Below are 21,889 nucleotides of genomic sequence, written 5' to 3' on the forward strand. Positions count from 1 at the left end.
CACCAGGTTATAGTTCAACGGGTTTAATTGGAAGCACTACCTTACGGAGCGCTACTCCTTCATCAGGTGGTTGTGGAGTACATGATTGTAAGACACAGAATTTAGAGCAAAAACAAGAAAAGAAAAGGAAAGGAAAGAAAAGAAAATTGTGTATAGAGAACTTGAAAGCAGGAAATGTCAGATCTGGGTATCGTTGTATATCAACTGCCATTTTTTTGTTCATTTCCTGGATGTAGGTGTCAATTGCTTGGCCAGCCTCCCTAACTGCCCTTTTGCTGGTGGTGAGCTCCCTTCTTGAAACAACACAGTGCACTTGGGATAAACCCATTGTGCTTTTAGTAATGGAGTTCCACAATTTAGACCCAGAACGTGAAAGAACAGCAATATAGTTCCATGTCAGGAAGGTGGGTTGGCTTGGAGAGACACTTGCAGGTGGTGATGGTATTTCCATGTGTCTACTACCCTTGTCCTTCACAGGGTTTGGAAGGAGCTGTCTAAGGAGCCTTGGTGAGTTGCTGCATGTACATCTTCTGCATGGTTACACTGCCATGACTATGCATCAGTGATGAATGGAGTGAATGTCAATGGGCTGTCAACTGGTGGGATGTTTTCTCCTGGATAGTGGAGAAAGTGAGGACTGCAGATGCTGGAGATCAGAGCTGAAAATGTGTTGCTGGAAAAGCGTAGCAGGTCAGGCAGCATCCAAGGAACAGGAGAATCGACGTTTCGGGCAAAGCTCTTCTTCAGGACTGAAGGGCTTATGCCCGAAACGTCGATTCTCCTGTTCCTTGGATGCTGCCTGACCTGCTGCGCTTTTCCAGCAACACAATTTCTTCTTCTGGATAGTGTCAAGCTTCTTGAGTGCTGTTGGAAATCCACTCATGATCACGTGGGGAGTATTACATCACACTCCTGATTTGTGCCTTGTAGATGGTACACGTCTGTGATGTACTTAGTAAACTCTGAAAACTGATGAAAGAATGTAAGTCTGTACCTTACAGGTCAGAATTTGCCAACAGCCCTCTGTGTGATAGATTGGGATAAACTCTGTCTCACATATTTTATCCCATTCTGGCTTTTTCCCCCTTTGATATCTTAGTGTCAGCTTATTACTTACCATCAAATCCAAAGATGGAGACATCCATTACCCACCAATGTTTTTGACTAATGTTTTAGAAATCAAGTTATAAATGACTTCTGAGATTTCAATTTAATTACAAAATGACCTTTACTTCAGATATATTTTTGATGGGTAATCAAAGCAATAGTAATATTCTTTCTTTTTAAAGAAAGAGAGATATTACATTGTTCAATTGGCTTAAAAAGAATTAAGAATTATATTGCAATGCACATGTATATATAAGTTTTCAGGAAACCACATCATTCACTACAGCAATGCAGTCAATGTACTGATCTAACAATGTATCTCTCACTCGCCAGCTAGAAATACATTCAATGTCAACTCCAGCACGTGTGGCCCAGAGAGGAATTGGTTCCATTGGTGAGAATTAGAAAATACGACTTGACTTAATTCCAAATCAGTTCCATTACAGCTTAACATAAGGGCTTAGACATCAAGGCTAATATCAGAAATGATTCTATACACAAAAGATAGTGGAAGTTTGGAAGTCACTCCCAAAAATAGGAATTTGAAACACAGCCCTGCTCCAGAAAAGTGGCCCAACTATTGTAACTCTTGGGCCACATAGACAAGACATTATCAGCAGACTAATGGGATTGGTTTCATGGGGTGATTGGGGTGGGGGGGTAAGTGGTGGGGTTCTCGCAAATGAATGATAGGGATTGTGTCCACAACAATGGAGAGTTCAGCTTTCAGTGTGGGTTCCAATGGAGTAATCCTCCTCCTGGCACTCAGGAAAAGTAAAAGGAATGCACAATGTTTTGTGGTCCTTTTCTGTCCCGACTTGCTACACTGTAGGAATAGCCTAGCAGGAAAATTTGGGCGTTCTGATCAAGGGACACTGGCCTTGAAACATTAACTCTACTTTCTCTGCACAGATACTGCCAGACCTGCTGAGTTTCTCCAGTAATTTCTGTTATCATTTGAGATCTCCCGCATCTGCAGTTCTTTGTTTTATTTGAGAAACATGATTTCCATTCAGGCCAAAATGTTAGAATTGCATTCCTACCCCAATGAGGAATTTGGATGATTATCTTCATTTCCTGCTCAAGAAGTGAAAGATTGCTGTCAGTCAACTCCTGAGGTTCATGCATGAGCAAGTTGCCAATTTTAATATCCCCATCCACCTGGTTTCCAATTGAACGTGCTCCCACATTATTATTGAGCATAGACAGATACAAAAGTAGATTTAAAGCAACCTATTCAGACCACAATCTTTTGATACAAATAAATATTTGACATAAATCTGGCTACATTGATTAAGTGATCAGTCAAAAAAGTACAATGGGAATTGGAAAAATTAAACATTCATGTACAGAGATTCACCTTTTACCTAGTAACCAAGCACATGTTGTTTTAATTGTAATTTATATTTTATATTGGTAATTCTTTCCAGTGATTCATAGTTCAAATCCGGTTGATAAGATCACGACAAATCAGTTATGATGCCAAAATTCAGGCATATCTGTTACAGTAAGCCAAGTTCCATGTGAAGCCTGTTTTGATGTGTTTAGTAAATGTTAGTAATGTTAAAGGCATTGCTGTATAGTAAATGTTTATGGTCTCAATTACCCTTGACAAAATATTCATTGTAAGTTAAGATTTTCATTCTGTTATTATTTAAGAGAAGGATAGGAACAGGGGTAGGTTATTCAGCCTCTTGACTCTGTTCTGCCTTCCAATTAGACCACAGTAATTTGGATATTAACTCCATCTGGCCGTTTTGGTTTGTTCATCTTTCATACTCTTACCTAAAATAAATCTCAGTTTGAAAATTTTCATCTCGCCTTGTTGCATCAGGTTTATGGAAGTGAGTTTCAAGCTTCCACTTCCTTTTATATATTGATTCATTTCTGACATTAGTCCTGAGAGGTGTCGCCCTTATATTAAGGTGCAATCACCTTTGTTCTGCACTCTCCCACCAGAGTGACATCATTTTTCCAGCCTATCACGCCCTTTAATCATCTGAAATATCTCAATTAAATGTTCGATTAATCTCTATACTCAAGAATAAAAGCCTAATCTGTGCAAACAACTCATATTGTCTAATATTGTTTATATTAATCATCACTGTTGGTGCTGATTATTTTTGTACATTTAGTGATTTCTGTACTTAGACTCTCAAGTCTTTTCTCCTCTCTTCCTACCTTCTCATTTTTCTCTACCTTTCTCATGTTTAAATCTCCCACTTTTTCATTTGAACTTTACCAGCCACAGTTTTGTTCATTCATTTAATCCACCAATCTCTCTTTGCAACTTCCTTCTCTAATCTAAAGAAGACCATATGATATAGGAGCAGAATTAGGCTACTCAGCCCATTGAGTCTGCACTGCCATTCGATCACGGCCGATATGTTTCTCAACCCCATTCTCCTGCCTTCTCCCCATAACCTTTGATTCCTTTACCAATCAAGGACCTATTTATCTCCATCATAAATATACTCAATGATCTGGCCTCCACAGCCTTCTGCAGCAATGAGTTTCACAGATTCACCATCTCCTGGCTGAAGGAATTCCTCCTCATTTCGGTTCTAAAGGGTCATTCCTTCACTCTGAAGCTGTGCCCTTGGCTCCTAGTCTCTCCTACTAATGGAACCATCTTCTCCATGTCCACTTCATCCAAGCCTCTTAGTATTCTGTAAGTTTCAATCAATTTCCTGTCATCTGTCTAAACTTCACTAAATACAGACCGAGAGTTCCTAACTGCTCCTTATATGACAAGCCCTTCATTGCTGGGATCATTGTTATGAATCTCCTCTTGATACCCTCCAAGTCAGCACATCCTTCCTTAGATATGGGGCCCAAAACTGCTCACAATATTCCAAGTGGGTCTGACCGGAACTTTATACAGCCTCAGCACCACATACCTGCTCTTGTATTCTGGAAATGAATGCTAACATTGCATTTGCCTTCCTAACTGGTAACTGAACCTACATGTTAGCTTTAAGAGAATCCTGAACTACAACACCAAAGTGATTTTGTGCTTCAGATTTCCAGAGCTTTTCCTTGTTTAGAAAATACTCTATGCCTTTATTCTTCCTATTAAAGTCCTTTCCTACATTGTATTCCATCTGCCACTTCTTTGCCCACTGTCCTAGCCTATCCAAGTCTGCCTGCAGCCTCCCCACCTCAACACTACCTGTCCCTCCTCCTTTTTTTATGTCATCTCCAAATCTATTTTCAGTGCCCTCAACTCCTTCGTCCAGATTGTTAATGTATAATGTGAATAGCTGTGGTTCCAACGCTGACTCCTGTGGAACTCCACTGTCACCGGCTGCCATCCTGAAAAAGACTCCTTTATCCCTACTCTTCAGCTTCTGCCAGTCAGCCTATCCTGTATCCATGCCCTTGACGCAGCCCTATTTCACCATGCACTTCCAAGTACTTCATAATCTCATCCTTAGTAATCTTAGGAAACTGTAGATCCATTAACCTGACCTTGGTCTTTGTTTTTGATTGCCTCCCTCCCTTCTTAAACAGGGGTGTTACATCAGCCATTTTCCAGTCCGTTGGGTCCCTCCCCTGACTCCAGTGATTCCTGAAAGATCACCACCAAAACCTCCACTAAATTTCAGCTATCTCCTTCAGAACCCTGGGGTGTAGTCCATCCAGTGTGGGTGATTTATCCACTTTCAGACCTTGCAGCTTCCCCAGCACCTTCTCCTTAGTGATGGCAACTACACTCACCTCTGCCCTGACTCTCTTGAAGTTTTGGTGTGTTCTGCTGTGAAAACCAATGCAAAGTACCTATTCAGCTCTCCCACTATTTCTTTGTGCCCTGTTAATACTTCTCGAGCCTCAATTTCCAGCGATCCAATGTTCACTCTTGACTCTCTCTTGCTGTTTATATTTCTTTTTTTATAGATATTTTTGTTGAAAATTTAACATATTTTTATAAGTTTACAAATACAAAAAAAACCCAAGTATAAACATTGATATACAATTAAATCTTAAATAAATAATAACCAAAATCTATCAAACAGAAAAATGAGAAACCGAGAAAAAAAAACTCAACTAACTACTAATCTAACCGACAACTAATCAAAGTGTATATTTAAATCTCTTACATTATTCAGGGAAAAAGAAACAACGGATAATACAGAAATTGAATAGTGAGATACATGCTTGGAATGTGTTAGCATCAAATCATAACAAAACCTGTATTCGTGCGGGATTCCTCTCCCAAGGGGCCCTGGACCAGTCAGGTTCTCCATCTCAATTAAATAAAAGCCCTTGTTAGGATAGCCGAAATATCTGTATTTGTGTAATTCAAGAAGGGCTGCCATATTTTATGGAATAATTTGGTCTTTTGGTGCACCATATTTGTAAGGAAGTCAAGGGGGATACATTCCATGATTAATCTGTGCCAATTCGAAAGTCCAGGGGGGCCCTCAGCCACCCACTTTACCAAAATATTTTTCCTTGCACAGAAAGAGAGAATAGAAAATAATCTCTTCCCGTGTATATCCAGGGAGGGTAAGTTCGAAAAGCCCAAAAGGAGAGATACTGGATCCACTCTAATTTCCGTTCCTAAGATTTCTGTCAGAGCACTTGCTACTTTAGTCCAATATCTACGGTCCATAAGCAATGTACAAGAGTGCCTACCTCTATTTTACATTTGGGGCATATTGGAGATGCTCCTGCCTTAAATTTTGCCAATCGGTCCGGGTGCTATATGGACCCTGTGAAGTATCTTCAACTGAATGGCCTGAGTTCTGTTGCAGATGGAGATTTTTCTGGCATTTTCCCAAATGTCATTCCACATTTCTATAGAGATTTCCAGTCCCAAATCCTGATCCCATGTTTTAAGCAGATTGTCCATATCTCCCGATACGTCATCATGTAATAAATGATAAATAGTGCTGACCGAAGGTACCCCTATTGGCCATAACACTCTACATTCTCTGTCTGATTTATAAAGACTATCTAATAGCGTAGTCTTCTTCTGTATGTAATCTCGAATTTGGAAATATCAAAAGAGATCACCATTAGGTAATCCAAATTTCTGATGCAGCTGTTCAAAACACTTCAGGACCCTTTCCTTAAACAGATCCCCTAACAGGAGATACCCCTGGATCTCCAGAGTTTGAAAGTGGCGTCTGTAAGCCCCAGTTGAAACCCCCATGCCCCCATTATCGGAGTATAAGGGGATGTTTTATGGGAATTGCCCTCATTTTGCCGCATTATATTCCAAACTTTACTTGTGTTTAGTATTCTAGGGTTTTTACAGTGAACCGTGATGATTTTCCTCTTGTCTGAAAACAAGAGGTTAATAAGTGGGCATTTTACTTGAGAAGCCTCGATGTCCAGCCAGATTGATTGGGGGTCAGACAAGACCCAATCAGCTATGTAACTTAATAGGGAACTTAACTGATATTTCTTAAAATCACTTAATAGGGAACTTAACTGATATTTCTTAAAATCTGTGAAGTCCAATCCTCCCCTTGCCTGTGGAAGCTGTAGCTTCTTCAGCTTAATGAGGGGCCGTCTATGATTCCAGATGAAGGAACCCAACCAGCCATATAATTTACGTAGTGCCAGCCTCGGCAGCAACACCGGAAGCATTCTCATAGGGTATAGGAGACGGGGCAGGACATTCATTTCAATTAGTGCTATTCTGCCTAACCAGGAAATTGGAAGGTCTCCCTATCGCTGGAGGTCCTGCCTTATCCTTTCCAGTAAATGCACAAAGTTAGCCTTATACAACTGACCAAATACTGGGGTAATAAAAATGCCTAAATATAAAAAACCCTCCAGGGACCACTGAATGGGAAAGTGGGATCCATCCGATAGGTGAGATATACTAGCCAGGCCACCCATTGGCATAGCCTCCGATTTTGAGAAATTAATTTTATAGCCTGAAAATAATTAAATATATTAATAACTTGGATTAAGCGAGGCACGGACTTCAGGGGATTACTGAGAAATAGAAGAACATCATCTGCATAAAGGGTAATTTTATGTTTACCTGTACCAATCCTTGGGGCCGTTATATTAGGGTCAGCCCGTATAGCTTCTGCTAGTGGCTCAATTATTAGCGTAAATAGCAATGGCAAAAGAGGACATCCCTGACGGCAGCCCCTATCCACACTGGAGCTGTCCGAGCCTAATCCATTGGTAATCACGACTGCTTTGGGATCATTATACAGTGTTGAGACCCATTTGGTAAACACCTTTCCAATGCCAAACCTTTCCAATGTGTAAAGCAAATATGACCATTCAACCCTGCCGAATGCCTTTTCTGCGTCTAATGAAACTATTACTCCTGGTATCTTTCCCTGATGACAGGCTTGAATCACATTCAAAACCCTTCTAACATTATTGGATGATCTACGGCCCTTAATAAACCCCGTCTGATCCTCCTTTATGATATGTGGCAATACCCTTCCTAGCCTCAATGCTAACGTTTTAGAGAAGATTTTAAAAATCTACATTTAGCAAGGATATTGGTCTGTATGACACATAATCTTCTGGGTCCTTTCCTTTTTTGAGAATAAGAGATATATTCGCCTCTTTCAGCGAAGGCGGGAGACAACCCTGACTGTATGATAGTTATACATGTCTTTAAGTGGACCAGCCAATATTCCTGTAAATTCTTTATAGAATTCAGCTTGAAAGCCATCTGGGCCCGGTGCCTTACCGCTCTGAAGTTGCCTGATTGCGTCAAGTATTTCTTGGATTGTTAGGGGAACATTCAGGACCGATACCTGTTCCGGAGTTTTTTAAAAAATGACTGCATCCTCCTCGTCCTGTCTTCGCAATCCTGCGATTTATATAAATCAGAATAAAATTTTCTAAAGATTGCGTTAATCCTTTTATGATCATGAGTCAGAATACCCTCACTTTCCTTGATAGATGTGATAGTTTGAGGGGCCTTTTTTTACTTTGCGAGAAATGCTAAGTATCTATCAGGTTTATCGCCAAATTCATATAACCTTTGTTTTGCAAATAATATTTCCCTCTTAGCTGTTTGGGTAAGCGCGGTGTTTAGGGCTGTCGTAAGGGCTGTAATCCTTTGTAATTTGATAATAGAAGGTCTGTCAGCGTATGCTGTTTCAGCCGCTTTTAAGCAAGCTTCGAGCAGACACTGTTGTTCTTCCTTTAATTTTTTCTGGGTTGCTGAGTCTGAAATGATCAAACCTCGCGTGTAAGCTTTCATGGTCTCCCACATCATTGATGGGTTGCTAGCCATACCTGAATTAATTTCTAAAAAAGGTTTAAATTCTTGAGAGAAGTACTTTACAAATTTACTATCTTTCATCAGGAAGGGGTCCATACGCCAATGCCGGGGGATGTCTCATTGTTCCTCGCCTTGATTTCCATATATACAGCTGCGTGATCAGAAATTGTTATATTACCTATTTTACAGGATGATATGGAATTTTAAAAAATTGAGGGGGCAAAAAACATATAGATTCTGGTGTGACATTTATGTGGATTGGAGTAAAAAGAAAAATCTCTGCCCTGTGAATGAAGGTATCTCCATACACCTACTAGTCCTAATTCTTTGTTCAAATTCACCAATTGTCTGGATCTGGGAGATACTCCTGCTCTCTTGGGAATCCTATCTATTTCCGGATCCATAATACAATTAAAATCTCCCCCTATAATTGTATATCCAACAGGTGTGTCTCCTGTAGGAGAGCTATATCAACCCTTTCTTTCTTGAGGTTTGATAATATTTTCTTCCTTTTGACTGGTGAATTACTCCCCTTGACATTCCAGGTGCACCATTTAACCGACTGATTAACCATAATCGCCCGGGCAAATCCGAGACCCCTCGGGAGGGGAAACCCTATCCAGAACATCCCGAGCATAGAGCATATAAAATTCACAAAACTAAAGGCTCTTTAATACACTCACATCAATATAATTAAAAACTATTTCTAAATTTAAAAAACGTATTTAAATGGAGATTTTCCCCCTTTTTCCCAGAGGGCATCACTTCCTTTCCAAAAGCCCATCATATCCTCTCCCAATCAGTGCCCCACCCTTGACCTAGGCACCCCACGATAGAATAAAGAAAATTCAAATATACTACAGAGCTAGAGTTAACAGTGAGCACCCTACCTCTCCCCCCACCCCCACACTCACACCAACACCTGGATATATTTGGCAATGTTAATACCATGTATAAACATATATAACTGTAAAATTACAGTCTCAACAAATAATAATTAAATATAGTAATACAAAATAACAGGGGAAAACAACCCTGCACCTAAAGACAGATAAAATAGGATAAGGTAACCACCTCCCCACCTACATTAACTAGACACCCCAGCCTATATATATATATATATATATATAAAAGAGGGGGGGAGAAAATCGCTAAGTAGAGAACAAATAAATAAACCCCTCTCCCCACCCCCCCGAAGTTAATATTAAATAGTAAGGTACTGAAAGGGATTAATTAAAAAAAAGGTGGTGTAAAGCGAGGTGGGGGGAGGGCAAAACAACATCAATTAACTCTTACAATTTATCTAAGAGAGTCCAAAAATTCCTTGGCCTTCTCCGGCGATCCGAAGTTGTACACGGACCCTTCATGGTTAAAGCCTAGCATTGCTGGGTAGCACAAGGAGTACTGAATATTTAAGTTCCTTAAACCCTTCTTCACTTCATCAAACACCTTCCTCTTTCGGACCAGAGCTGGGGAAAAGTCCTGGAATAACATAATCTTGGATCCTTTATAAATCATGGCTTGGGGATCTTTCCCAAGATTTCTGGCAGCTGCCTCTCCTTGTAGCTCTGCAGCTGGAACATGACCGGGCGGGGGCGCTGGTTCGAGCCGGGCCCATGCATTGCAACCCGGTAGGCCCATTCCACCCTTATCTGACCTGATCCAGCCTCCAGATTTAAAAGCCACTGCTCGTGGAACACTGTAAACTGGCCTTCCTCTTCCGTTCAGAAAGGCCCAGCAAACAAATATTTTTTCGACGACCTCGATCCTCGAGGTCGTCAATGTGATTTTCTAAGGTCCAGACTCGCTGTTCGAGAGTGCGGACCCGATCCACGGCCGCGCTATAGTCTTGGAGGTCGCGGCCTTTAGCTCCACCCCTCTGACTCGGCGCTCGATTTCCTTGATGTCTCGGTCGTGCTTTTGTAGCGCGGCTGAGAGTGAATTCCATCTGCTCCGGGACTCTTCGATGAAGGCGTCGATCTTCGCATCAAGTTTGGAAATTATCTCCACGAGGCTCGCCACCGTAGTTAAGTCCCCCGGGGCGGCTGCAGCTGGGGTGGGTGGAGGAGGGGTTCCCGCCTGCTGAGAACTGTGGGCTCCCTTCCCTTTTAGTCATTTTTACAGGAGATTAAATTGTTTAAATTCAGTACTGAGCAACTAATTACATTAAGTAAAAACTATTTTAAATGATTTGGTGAGTGTGGTGGAGGCGGGTGGCCCACTTTGCCCAAGTCTTGGGAGGAGCACTATAGACTCAGACTTGCTGGGTCGCCGCTGGATCCCCCACTGTTTGTATTTCTAAAAAAAACTTTTACAATTTTTTATGTTATTAGCTAGCTTACCCTCATATTTCATCTTCTTCCTCTTATTTCTTTTTTAGTTATCCTCTGCTGGTTTTTAACGGCTTCCCAGTCCTCTGGCTTCCCACTAATCTTCACTACACTGTATGCCTTTTATTTGCTTTTACGCTCTCCCTCACTTCCCTTGTAAGCATTAGTTGCCTTCTAGCTCTTAGTATGTTTCTTCTTTCTTGGGATGAATTTTTGCTTTGCCTCCCAAATTACCTCCAGGAATTCCTGCTCCATCATCTTTCCTGCTACCCCCCTCCCTTCCAATCAATTCTGGCCACGTCCTCTCTGATGTCTTTGTAGTTGCCCTTACTTAATTGTAAGACATTATATCTGATTCCAGCTTCTTCCTCTCAAACTGCGGGGCGAATTCTATCATGTTGTGGTCACTGCCCAAGGGGTTCCTTCAGCTTAAGCTGCCTAATCAAGCCTGCCTCATTACACATCACCAAATCCAGTGCCTGCTCTTTGATCAGCTCTACCACACTAACGTGCCACCCATTTAATGCTAATACAAGCTTAGATATTCTTCATCAAATGGGTTATATAGTGAAAAGCCCCAGTACAGCTCCTTGAAGAAAATCACAAGTAAAACATATCAATTCCCTACTCTCAATCTTGTACCTCCAAACAAAGCCCTATCTAAGTCAATAGGGTTGTTACTAATTCTAGGTGCTCTCATTGTTTCAAGGTATTAGATCAGATTAGATTAGATTAGATTCCTTACATTGTGGAAACAGGCCCTTTTGGCCCAACCAGTCCACACTCCTCCGAAGAGTAACCCACCCAGACCCATTTCCCTTTGACTAATGCATCTCACACTATTGGCAGTTTAGCATGGGCAATTCACCTGACCTGCACATCTTTGGACTGTGGGAGGAAACCCACACAGACACGGGGAGAATGTGCAAACTCCATACAGACAGTCACCTGAGGCTGGAATCAAACCTGGGACCCTGTTGCTGTGAGGCAGCAGTGCTAACCACTGAGCCACCATTTTAATATGTGAAATCTGGCTGAATGTCTTCTGAAAGTCCACAGAAATAATCTCCGCTAATACACCACTTTTTGTTTTATTTACCTTCTCAAATAATTCAACTAAGTTCAACAGACACAACATAATCATTTCAAAAGGGTATTAGCTTACGTTGATCAGTTCATATTTGTCCAAATACTCCAGTGACTCTATCACTATTGACAGATTCTAGCAACTTCTCACATTAGACTAATATGTCTGTAATTTTTGAGTTTATCACTTTTGCCCTTCTTTAATAGTGGTGACATTAGCGGTTTTCCAATCTTAGGGGACAATTCCTGAGTTGCATGTGTGTTTTGGAAGATCGTCACAGTTGTATCAAATGTTTCCTCAACTACTTTATTTAAATCAGGAAGCCATCAAGGCCTGGAGATATCTCGATGTTTAATAATGCTAGCTTGTCCATCACCCTGATTTTCTAATTCAAATCTAGTTAATTCCACCCTTTGATCTGATTTTAATTTTCTTTGTCTCTGTTATTTTATCTTTATTCTCAGTTGCGAAGGTCGATGTCAAATATACTGTAAATTTGTCAATCTCTGATTCCCATCAACATGTCAATGCTGCCTGTCACTGAGAAATCATGTTTCTCTCGCTGCTCTTTTTCTCAATATCTGAGTAATATCCTTGTGTTCTCCTTTTTGAAAACACTTGCAAATCTTTTTACATTCACTTTCTAGAGATCTTAGCACTTGCTTTGCAATTCTTTGTTGTTCTTCAGATTTTTCCTAGTCTGTGGGATCATTTCTGTTCTTTACCTTCATATCAGCCCTTCCTCATCTTTATGGGCCTACCTTCTCATTGCCAATGGTAACTGTCTTTAATCACACAAGTCCATTAGGAATGTATCAGGTCTTGTGGTCTACCAAATACATTGTTGCAATTGAACCTACTCCACCGTATCCATTAATAATCTAGTCCAATAAAAAGTCACCACTGTCTTACCAGACCAGAGGGCTGCTCTCTCGCGAGAGAGAGAGATGATTGCTTTAATCTGAGGGTCATCGTGTCTCGGGTGAGGGGAGAGATTGAGAAGAAGAGTCCTTCATGGTAACCTTAGTATATGCAGGAATTGAACCCATGCTGTTGGTATCACAAACTACCATCCAGTCAACTGAGCTAACCAATGCCCTATAGGTCAGATTCTGCCTCTTACCTAATTTAGAACCTTGTTTTCTGACTCACCCTTCTCACTTTCAAACTTAAAGTTGGATTTTTGTCATTCTACAGCCACTGGATGGTTCCTTTATGGTTAGGTTAACTTGTTTAGGCTCATTACCAATGTCAGCAATTTGTTCACAGCAAGTGGTCTGTAAAACAGATGTTGTTGAATTTTATCTTAACATATATAATTATTTCTTGATTGCATGAAAAATGACAAGGGAGTTCAGTTTCTTCACAAACTGTATGTTTCCTAAACCATTGCATGAAACTTTTATCATGCTGGCTTTCATATCGTGAACAGGAAGGCAAGAGTTCCAGCAGATGGAGCTCTTGCAGTAAGTGAATATATATACTTGTAGTTTAGATGAAGAAAAGATACAGGATTAGAAAGGAACAACAAACTCACATCTATTTAGTGTTGTCAAATGTCATGAGTGCATCATAGCAAATTAAGTACATTCAAAATCAAATTACATTGTAATGAAGGGAACCACAAGCAGTTAAGTTAGACTCAGCAAACTTCCATAAACAACAGTGTTGCTTGTGGGAGTAATATTGGCTAAAATGCGCAGAGAATCTGCTTTTTATCAAATAGTGTCTGGAACCTTTTAGATCCAGCTGAGATGGGAAACAGAGCATTAGTGTCATAGAGTCATACAGCACGGAAACAGACCCTTCAGTCCAACTTACCCATGGCAACCAAGTTTCTCAAACTGAACTAGTCTCATTTGCTTGCATTTGGCCCATATCCATCTAAACCTTTCCTATTTGTGTATGTGTCCAAATGTTTTTCAATTGTTGTATCACATCCTCTAGTAATTCATTCCACATATGAACCACCGTCTCCATGGAAGCTTAACCTCACATTTGAAAACCTCTGACACTGCAGCATTTCCTCAGACCTGCATTTAAAAGTTAGCCTAGATGCTGTATTTAAGTTTCAGGAGTGCCAGGGATCTGGGTTCAATTCCGCTTTCAGATGACTGCCTGTGTGGAGTTTGCATGTTCCCCCTGTGTCTGTGTGGGTTTCCTCTGGGTGCTCTGTTTTCTTCCCCCGATCCGAAGATGTGCAGGTTAGGTACCCATGTCAAATTGCCCTTAGTGTCCAGGGATGTGCCAGATAGGTGGATAGGCCATGGGAAATGCAGAGTTATGGGCATGACGTGGGATGCTCTTCGGAGGGTCAGTGTGGACTCAATGGGCTGAATGACCTGCTACCACACTATAGGGATACTATATTTCTAGGTTCAGATAGGAAGTTTATATTATACAGATCCACTTCAAATAGTGATGTGTGTGTATGTATCGGTTCCCAGTATCAATGGAATGTAATCATTTATAATTCAAAACATTAACAGCACCACAAAAAGTATGTTTAAATATGGAACTTGCTATGAATTTTCTGGTTGCAATCATTTTCGAGATGTTGTGGGAAGATCAGCTGCTGATGCAGTATGTTTCATTAAACCATTTTCTTAAGTGACACTCCGTACAATCAGAATCACTAGAAGCATTGCTTATCTACATCTGGGCAAACTTACATCTGGCATATGGGAGGCTTTTAAAAACCAGTTGATGAAAGTGCAGGACTTGCATTCCCCTGCAAAACTGAAGGGTAGGAACGGCAGGATTCGGGAAACATGGATGACAAGGGAAATTGAGGAGAAAGTGAGGTCTACAGATGGGCTGAAGAAGGGCTTGTGCCCAAGGCGTCGATTCTCCTGTTCCCTGGATGCTGCCTGGCCTGCTGCGCTTTTCCAGCAGCGCATTTTCTGACAAGGGAAATTGTAAGCTTAGTCAAAAGGAAACATACGAAAGGTCGAGGCCACTGAGAAAGCCCTTGAGGAGTCTAGGGAAATTAGGAAGGAACTTAAACACAAAATTAGGAAGGCTAATGTCTTTAGTAAACCGGGTCAAGGAAAATGCTAAGGTTATTTTATTCATATATTAGAAGTGAGAGGGTAGCAAGGGAAAGAGTAGACCCACTCAAGGATAAAGGAGGGAAGTTACGCGTGGAGCCACAGGAAGTGGAAGAGATCCTTAATAAGTACTTTATATCGGTGTTCACCATGGAAAAGGACGTCAGGGATGAGTGTGTGAATACTCAATGTCAATCTATTCAAGGAGGAAGTTTTGGGTATCCTAAATTGCATTAAGGTAGACAAGTACCCAGGGCCAGATGGGGTCTATCTCAGGTTACTGTGAGAGACAAGGGAAGAAATAGTTGGGGCATTAGAAGATACCTTCAAATTCTCTATGACCGCAGGTGAGGTTCCAGAGGAAAAGGCATCTGGATGGGAATATGAATAAGAAGGGTTTGGAGGGATATGGGCCAGGTGCTTGTAGGTGGGACGAGATTGGGTTGGGATATCTGGTCGGCATGGACCATGGGGTCTGTTTCCATGCTGTACATGTCTATGACTCTATGACTGGAGATTAGCCAATGATGGTCCCTTGTTTAAGAAAAAGAAGCAGGGATAATCCAGGAAATTATAGACTATTGAGCCTTTCATCTGTGGTGGAGAAGCTTTTGGAGAACATACTGAGGATCAAGATATATGCACATTTGGAAGAAAATAGAGTAGTTAGTGACAGGCAGCACAGTTTTGTACAGGGAAGGTCATGTCTTATGAACCTGATTGAATCCCTTGAAGAGGTGACAAAGATAATTGTTGAGGGAAGAGCTGTGGATGTAGTTTATATGGACTTTAGAGATACATTTGATAAAGTCCCACATGACAGATTGGTATAAATATTAAAATCACATGGGATTCAGAGTTGGCCAGCTAGATGAATACAAAACTGGCTTGGTCACAGAAGTCAGAGGGTAGCAGTGGAAGGATGTTTTTCAAAATAGAGATCGGTAACCAGTGGTGTTCTACAGGGATCAGTCTTAGGTCCTCTGTTGTTTGTAGTATATATAAATGATCTAGAGGAAAAGTGGGTGGACTGATTAGTAACTTTGCAGATGACACGAAGATTGGTAGAGTTGCTGATAGTGCTGACAAATGTGAAAGGATACAACAGGATATAGAAAGATTGGCAACTTAGGCACAGAAATGGCAGATGGAGTTTAATCCAGACAAATGTAATGTGATGCATTTTGGAGAATCAAATTTAGGTGTGAATTATACTGTAAAAGGCAGAATCCTTAGAAACATTAACATACAGACAGATCTGGGCATGCAGGTCCACAGTTCCTGACAAGTGGCAATACAGGTAGCCAAGGTGATTAAGAAAGCATATGGCGTGTTTGCCTTCATCGACCAGGATATGGAGTACAAGAGTTGGCAAACAATGCTGCAGCTATATAAAAAAAATCCTTCTTTGGCCGCATTTGGAGTATCGTGTGTAGTTTTGGTCACCCCACTACCAGAAGGATGTGAAAGCTTTGGAGACAGTGCAGAGAAGGCTCACCAGGATGTTGTCTGGTCACAAGGACATTGGCTATGAGCAAAGGTTAAAACGACTAGGATTGTTTTCACTGGAATGGCGGTGGCTGAGAGGAGACGTGAAAGAGGTTCTGCAAAATTATGAGAGGCATAGATAGGGTGAATAGTCAACGACTTTTTCCCAGGGTTTAAATTTCGATTACAAGGGGACACAGGTTCAAGGTGAGAGGATTAAAGTTTAAGGGAGACATGTGAAGGAAGTTTTGCATGCACAGAGTAGTATGATCCTGGAACGCACTGCTAGAATTGGAGGTGGAAGCAGGCACATTTAAGAGGTATCCGAATGGTTACATGAATCGGGACGGAATAGAGAGATACAGACTGAATAGGGTAGAAGGGTTTGTTTTTAGTTCATTTAGAGCATGATGATCAGCACAGACTTGGAGGGCCGAAGGGTCTGTTGCTGTGCTGTACTTCTCTTTTGTTCTTTTTGTTTAATTTCTGTATTACACTGAAGTCAAAGTCCTTCCAAGTGACAGTGCTGTAGTATGAAGGCACCATTATAAAACACAAAATGTAAAGAGTTCAACTTTATACTTTTGAACAAACAGCTTGTTGTGGTCAAAACTTTAAGACTAACAGTATATCTTATAATTAAAATAAAGGCGATGAAGAAAGATCATAATCCATAATTATAACACTGTATTTATGACCTGAATGTATAAAAACTGTACTCACCCGATAGTTCATGGTCTCTACCCGGAGCTGGTGTAATTTGCTGTTTTGTTTCGTGAGAACCATTAACATCTGATATATCCATTGATCCTGGGGGGCCTGCATAACCTACCTCCCCAATGACACCATAGCTTGTTCCTGTGACAGGGGTCTGTCTTGGCTTGGGTGGGCCTGGAGGTCCTGCTTGGCCTCTTTCCACTAAAGTAAAATAAAAACAGAATCTCTAGTTATTATAGGCACGTTAACATGCTAATCACTCACACTGCTTGTACTGGAAACATTTACTTCCCAATAGGAAAATTCACTGTGTAATGTGAAAATGTATCATGAAGCTGAGGAAGGTACATGTTACAATTCCTGCTGTGTCTGGAGTAGACAATCTTATTTCAGGGCTGGCACAGAAATAGCTATGATGACTACTACAGCCAAATAGTCCTGTTGACAAGTTGGAAATGTGCATAGCTAAGAGGTTCAAGAACCTATACTCAGAGTCTCTGAATTTCCTAAGTGAGGAACTAAAGGGCAGTCAGGACTGTAGAACTTGCAGGATGTTTTAAATCAATCAATGCAGCTTAGTCCATGAAGAATCCTACCATTAAGCTTAATTGTGTAGAACGGTTTAATATTTAATTACTCCCATTGAGAATAGTAATCCAACTCTAAGAGATCTGATGGTGGGAATTTCATGTGTGTTGGCTCAATCCTAAAAAAGAAAATATTTCATACATATTCAGTGTGCTTCATCAGGCCAAGAAGGGAAAAGAATACGGAACTCTCACAACGATGTGGGGGGATATACCACTTTAACTAAAACAGTTCCAAATACTCCATTTAATATTTATTGAATGATTCTACCTGAGGTAGTGAATGAATCTTGGAATACAAGTTACAACTACTGCTGATGCCACAACTCCAGTCCTCCTTTAGGGAATTGTGTATTTTCTTTTCTTTTGGGGTATGTCAGCATTACTGGTAAGGCCAGCATTTATTGCCCATTTTAAATTGCTCTGATGAAGGTAGTATTGAGGCTCCTCCTAAAGCTCTGCCATTCACCTGGTCTATTGTCTATTGTCTAGAGCTACTTCATCCTGCTGTTAGGGAGCTCCAGGTCTTTGATCTAATAGCAGTGAAGGAATGGTGATGTATTTTCAAGGCAAGATGGCACATGGCTTGAAGAAGAACTAGCAGGGCCATGTTCATCATCTTCCCTTGTCATTCTAGATTATGGAATTGCAGATTTGGAAAAAGTTAACAAAGGAAACAAGTTGCTGTAATTCATCTTGTAAATGGCACACTACTGCTGCTGCTGTGTTTGTGGTTGAAGGAGTGGATGTTAAAGGGGTGAATGGGGTATCAATCAAGTGGGCTACTTTATGATATTAAGCTTCTTGAATGTTGCTGGAGCTACACTCCTCCAGAAGTTGAAAGCATTCCATAACAGTCTACACTTACGCCTTTTCAAGTCGTAGAGTCATATAGCATGGAAACAGATCCTTCAGTCTAACTCCCCTCCATGCCAGCCAAGTTTCCAAAACTAAACTAGTCCTACCTGCCTGCGCTTGGTTCGTATCCCTTCAAACATTTCTTATTCACAAGCTTATCCAATTGACTTTTAAACATTGTAACTGTAGCCACATCCACCACTTCCCCTGGAAGTTCATTCTACACACAAGCCACTCTCTGTGTATAAAAAAACTGCTCTCAATGTCTTTTTAAAAATCTTTCTCCCTCTCACTTTAAAAATTTGCGCTGGTCTTGAAATTCCCCACCCTAGGGAAAAGACACCTGCCATTCACCTTATTTATACCCCTCATGATTTTATAAACCTCCGTAAGGTTCTATGCTCCAGTAGAAAAAGTCCCAGCCTACCCAGCCTCTCCTTTTAATGCAAACCTCCATTCCCAGCAACATTCTGGTAAAGCGTTTCTGACATTCTCCAGTTTAATAATATCCTTCCTGTAACAGGGAGACCAGAACTGGACACAATACTCCAGAAGAGGCCCCACCAATGCCCTGGACAACCTCGACAAATGTACCTGAACTGCTAGATCTCTCTGTTTGACAACACTACTCCAGGCTCTATCGTTAGTTGTATAGGTCCTAGCCTTGCCTGTTTTACCAAAATGCAATATCTCACATTTATCCAGATTAAATTCCATCTACCACTCCACAGCCCATTGACCTAATTGATCAAGATCTCTTTGTAATCTTAGATAACCTTCTTCACTTGTCCACTACATCACCGATTTTGGTGTCGTCTGCAAACTTATAACTATACCTTCTTTATTCTCATCTAAACCATTTTTATAAATTGATGGATAGGCTTGGGTGGAGGGTGAGAGCTAGGTTATGAGTTACCTGCCACAGAATCTGCAGTCACTCACCCCATCTTGTCACCAAAATATTTACATGGATGATCCAGGTGAGTTTCTGCTCAACATTAACCCCGGGATGTTAATAGTAGGCAAATCAGTGGTCGTAATGTCATTAAATGTTAAAGGGAACTGATTAAACTGTCTCTTCTTGGAGATGGGTATTGCCTGGCACTTGTGACGTAAATGGTACGTGTTACTAATTAGTCCAAGGTTGAACGTTTTCCAGGTGTTGTGGCATACGGACGCAGTCTCCTTCAGTATCTGTGGAGTTGTAAATGGTATTTCACATGCATTCCCACAGATCCTTGCCATGTTAGCAGATGAAGAAAGGTCACTCAACTCAAAGCATTAACTCTGTTTCTCTCTCCACAGATGTGACCAGATCTGTTGAGTTTCTCAAGCAATTTTGATTTTTGTTGTAGGTGGTGAAGTATTGTATTCACAAAGAGATTTTAGATGCCTGGCCCTCTAATCACTTGCAGGTGCTATACAGGTACAAGAAATCATCAGCAAGACAAAAGGAATGTTGTTGTTTATTTCAAGAAGAATGGAATATAAAAGTCAGGAAATTTTGCTTAGTGGGACCACATCTGGCATATGAAGAGTTATCATTTTAATTACAGTTTTTTGCCAGGGTGTGTTTTGAGTAGAGTCATAGAGATGTACAGCATGGAAACAGACCCTTCAATCCAATTCATTCATTCCAATCAGCTAACCTATATAAATCTAATTTCATTTGCCAACAGTTGGCCCATATCCCTCTAAACCCCTCCTATTCATATACCCATCCATATGCATTTTAAATGTTGCAATCATACCTGCCTCCACCAATTCCTGTGGCAGCTCATTCCATGCACTCATCACACTCTGCATAAACAAGTTGCCCATTATATCTTTCCCCTCTCATCTTAAACCTATGCCCTCTAGTTTTGGACTCCCCCATCCCAGGAAAATGTCATTGCCTATTTACCCTATCCATGCCCCTCATGATTTTATAAATCTCTGTAAGGTCATCCCTCAGCCTCCGACACTCCAGGGAAAACAGTCCCAGCATATTCAGCCTTTCCCGACAACTCAAACCCTCCAACCCTGTCAAGATCCTCAAAAGGATTCAGAAAAGATTTCACAACATCCTTTCTCTAGGAGGGAGACCAGAATTGCATACAATATTCCAAAAGTGTCCAAACCAATATCCTGTACAGAATCGACATGACCTTCTAACTCCTATACTCAATGCACTGACCAATAAAGGTAAGTATACCATACACCTTCTTCATGGTCCTATCTACCTGCGACTTTACTTTCAAGGACACTCCAAAGTCTCTTTGTTCAGCAACTCTCCTCAGGACCTTACCATTAAGTGTATAAATCCTGCCCTGATTTGCCTTTCAAAATGCAGCATCTTACATTTATCTAAATTAAATTCCATCTGCCATTCCTCAGCTCATTACCTCATCTGAACAAGATCCTGTTGTACTCTGAGGTAACCTTCTTCGCTGTCCACTATACCTCCAATTTTAGTGTCATCTGCAAACTTATGGTCCCTATTTAAAATGCAGGCTATTTGTCCCAGAACCAGAAAGGCTAAAGCTTTTCAGAAACTAAACTAAAACCAACTCCTCCCAAGAGAGACATCTGTCACCTAATTGGCAGCTCCAAACTGACTTGGGAGACAATGGTGTCTTTTTTTTTAATTAATGCGCAGGACGTGGGCATTGCTGGCTGGGCCAGCATTGATTTCCTACTGCTAGTTGCCCTTGAGAAGGCAGTGGTGAGCTGTCTTCTTGAACCTTTGCAGGGTCAACAGTGCTGTTTCTGCCACTGTCGCATCTGGTGCCAATGTCAATGCCAGCTGATCCTTCCCGGTTTCATTTCTTCATTGCGATCAATCATAGTGATTAATACAACTGAGAGGTGTGCTGGGTAATTTCAGGAGTCAACCACATTGCTGAGGATCTTGAGTCATATTTAGGCCAGACCAGGTGAGGATGGCAGATTTCCTTCCCTGTCACTCGTGAGCCAGATGGGATTTTCTGACAATCGATAATTGTTTCACGCTGATCAGTAATTTCTTAATTCCAGATTTCAAAAAAAATTGAGCTCAAATTCCACCATCAGCATTGGTGGGATTTGAACCCACGTGCCAAGAACATTTTGCTGAGTTTCTGGATTATTAGTCTGATAAATACCACTAGGCATTCACCTCCCCTTTGCGACATTGTGAAAATCAAAGAGATGACAGAATCCATTGGAAGGCAGTCCACACATTATATAATATTCAAGATCAGAGTTCTTATTGTCTCCCAATACCAGCTAGAAAGGGAATCAGAAAACAAAACAAAGGGGACCAATCATTTTTGTTTGTTTTCACTGCCTAGGGTAGATCAGTCAGAAAACAGTATAATTGGGGACCCTCATAAAGGGTTAAACAGTGGGTAAAGGAAGAATGAAACACAAGGCATACAACTCTGAAAGATTACTACACCACAGCAGCATCACTCTCTCTCTCTCTATCTCCA

At 41.0% G+C, this 21,889-nt stretch overlaps 1 protein-coding gene across 1 annotated transcript in view; it reads right to left on the bottom strand.

Moving 5' to 3' along the window:
- The window catches only part of LOC122549042 (EMILIN-2-like), an 86,571-nt gene that overhangs the window by 19,534 nt on the left and 45,148 nt on the right, over positions 1-21,889 (bottom strand). The window contains exon 5 of the mRNA XM_043688216.1: positions 16,999-17,193. Within this exon, the coding sequence (XP_043544151.1) occupies positions 16,999-17,193 (195 nt within the window). The remainder of the gene's footprint in view (positions 1-16,998; positions 17,194-21,889) is intronic.

This window comes from Chiloscyllium plagiosum, chromosome 4 (assembly GCF_004010195.1).
Source record: "Chiloscyllium plagiosum isolate BGI_BamShark_2017 chromosome 4, ASM401019v2, whole genome shotgun sequence".
Taxonomy (NCBI): Eukaryota; Metazoa; Chordata; class Chondrichthyes; order Orectolobiformes; family Hemiscylliidae; genus Chiloscyllium; species Chiloscyllium plagiosum.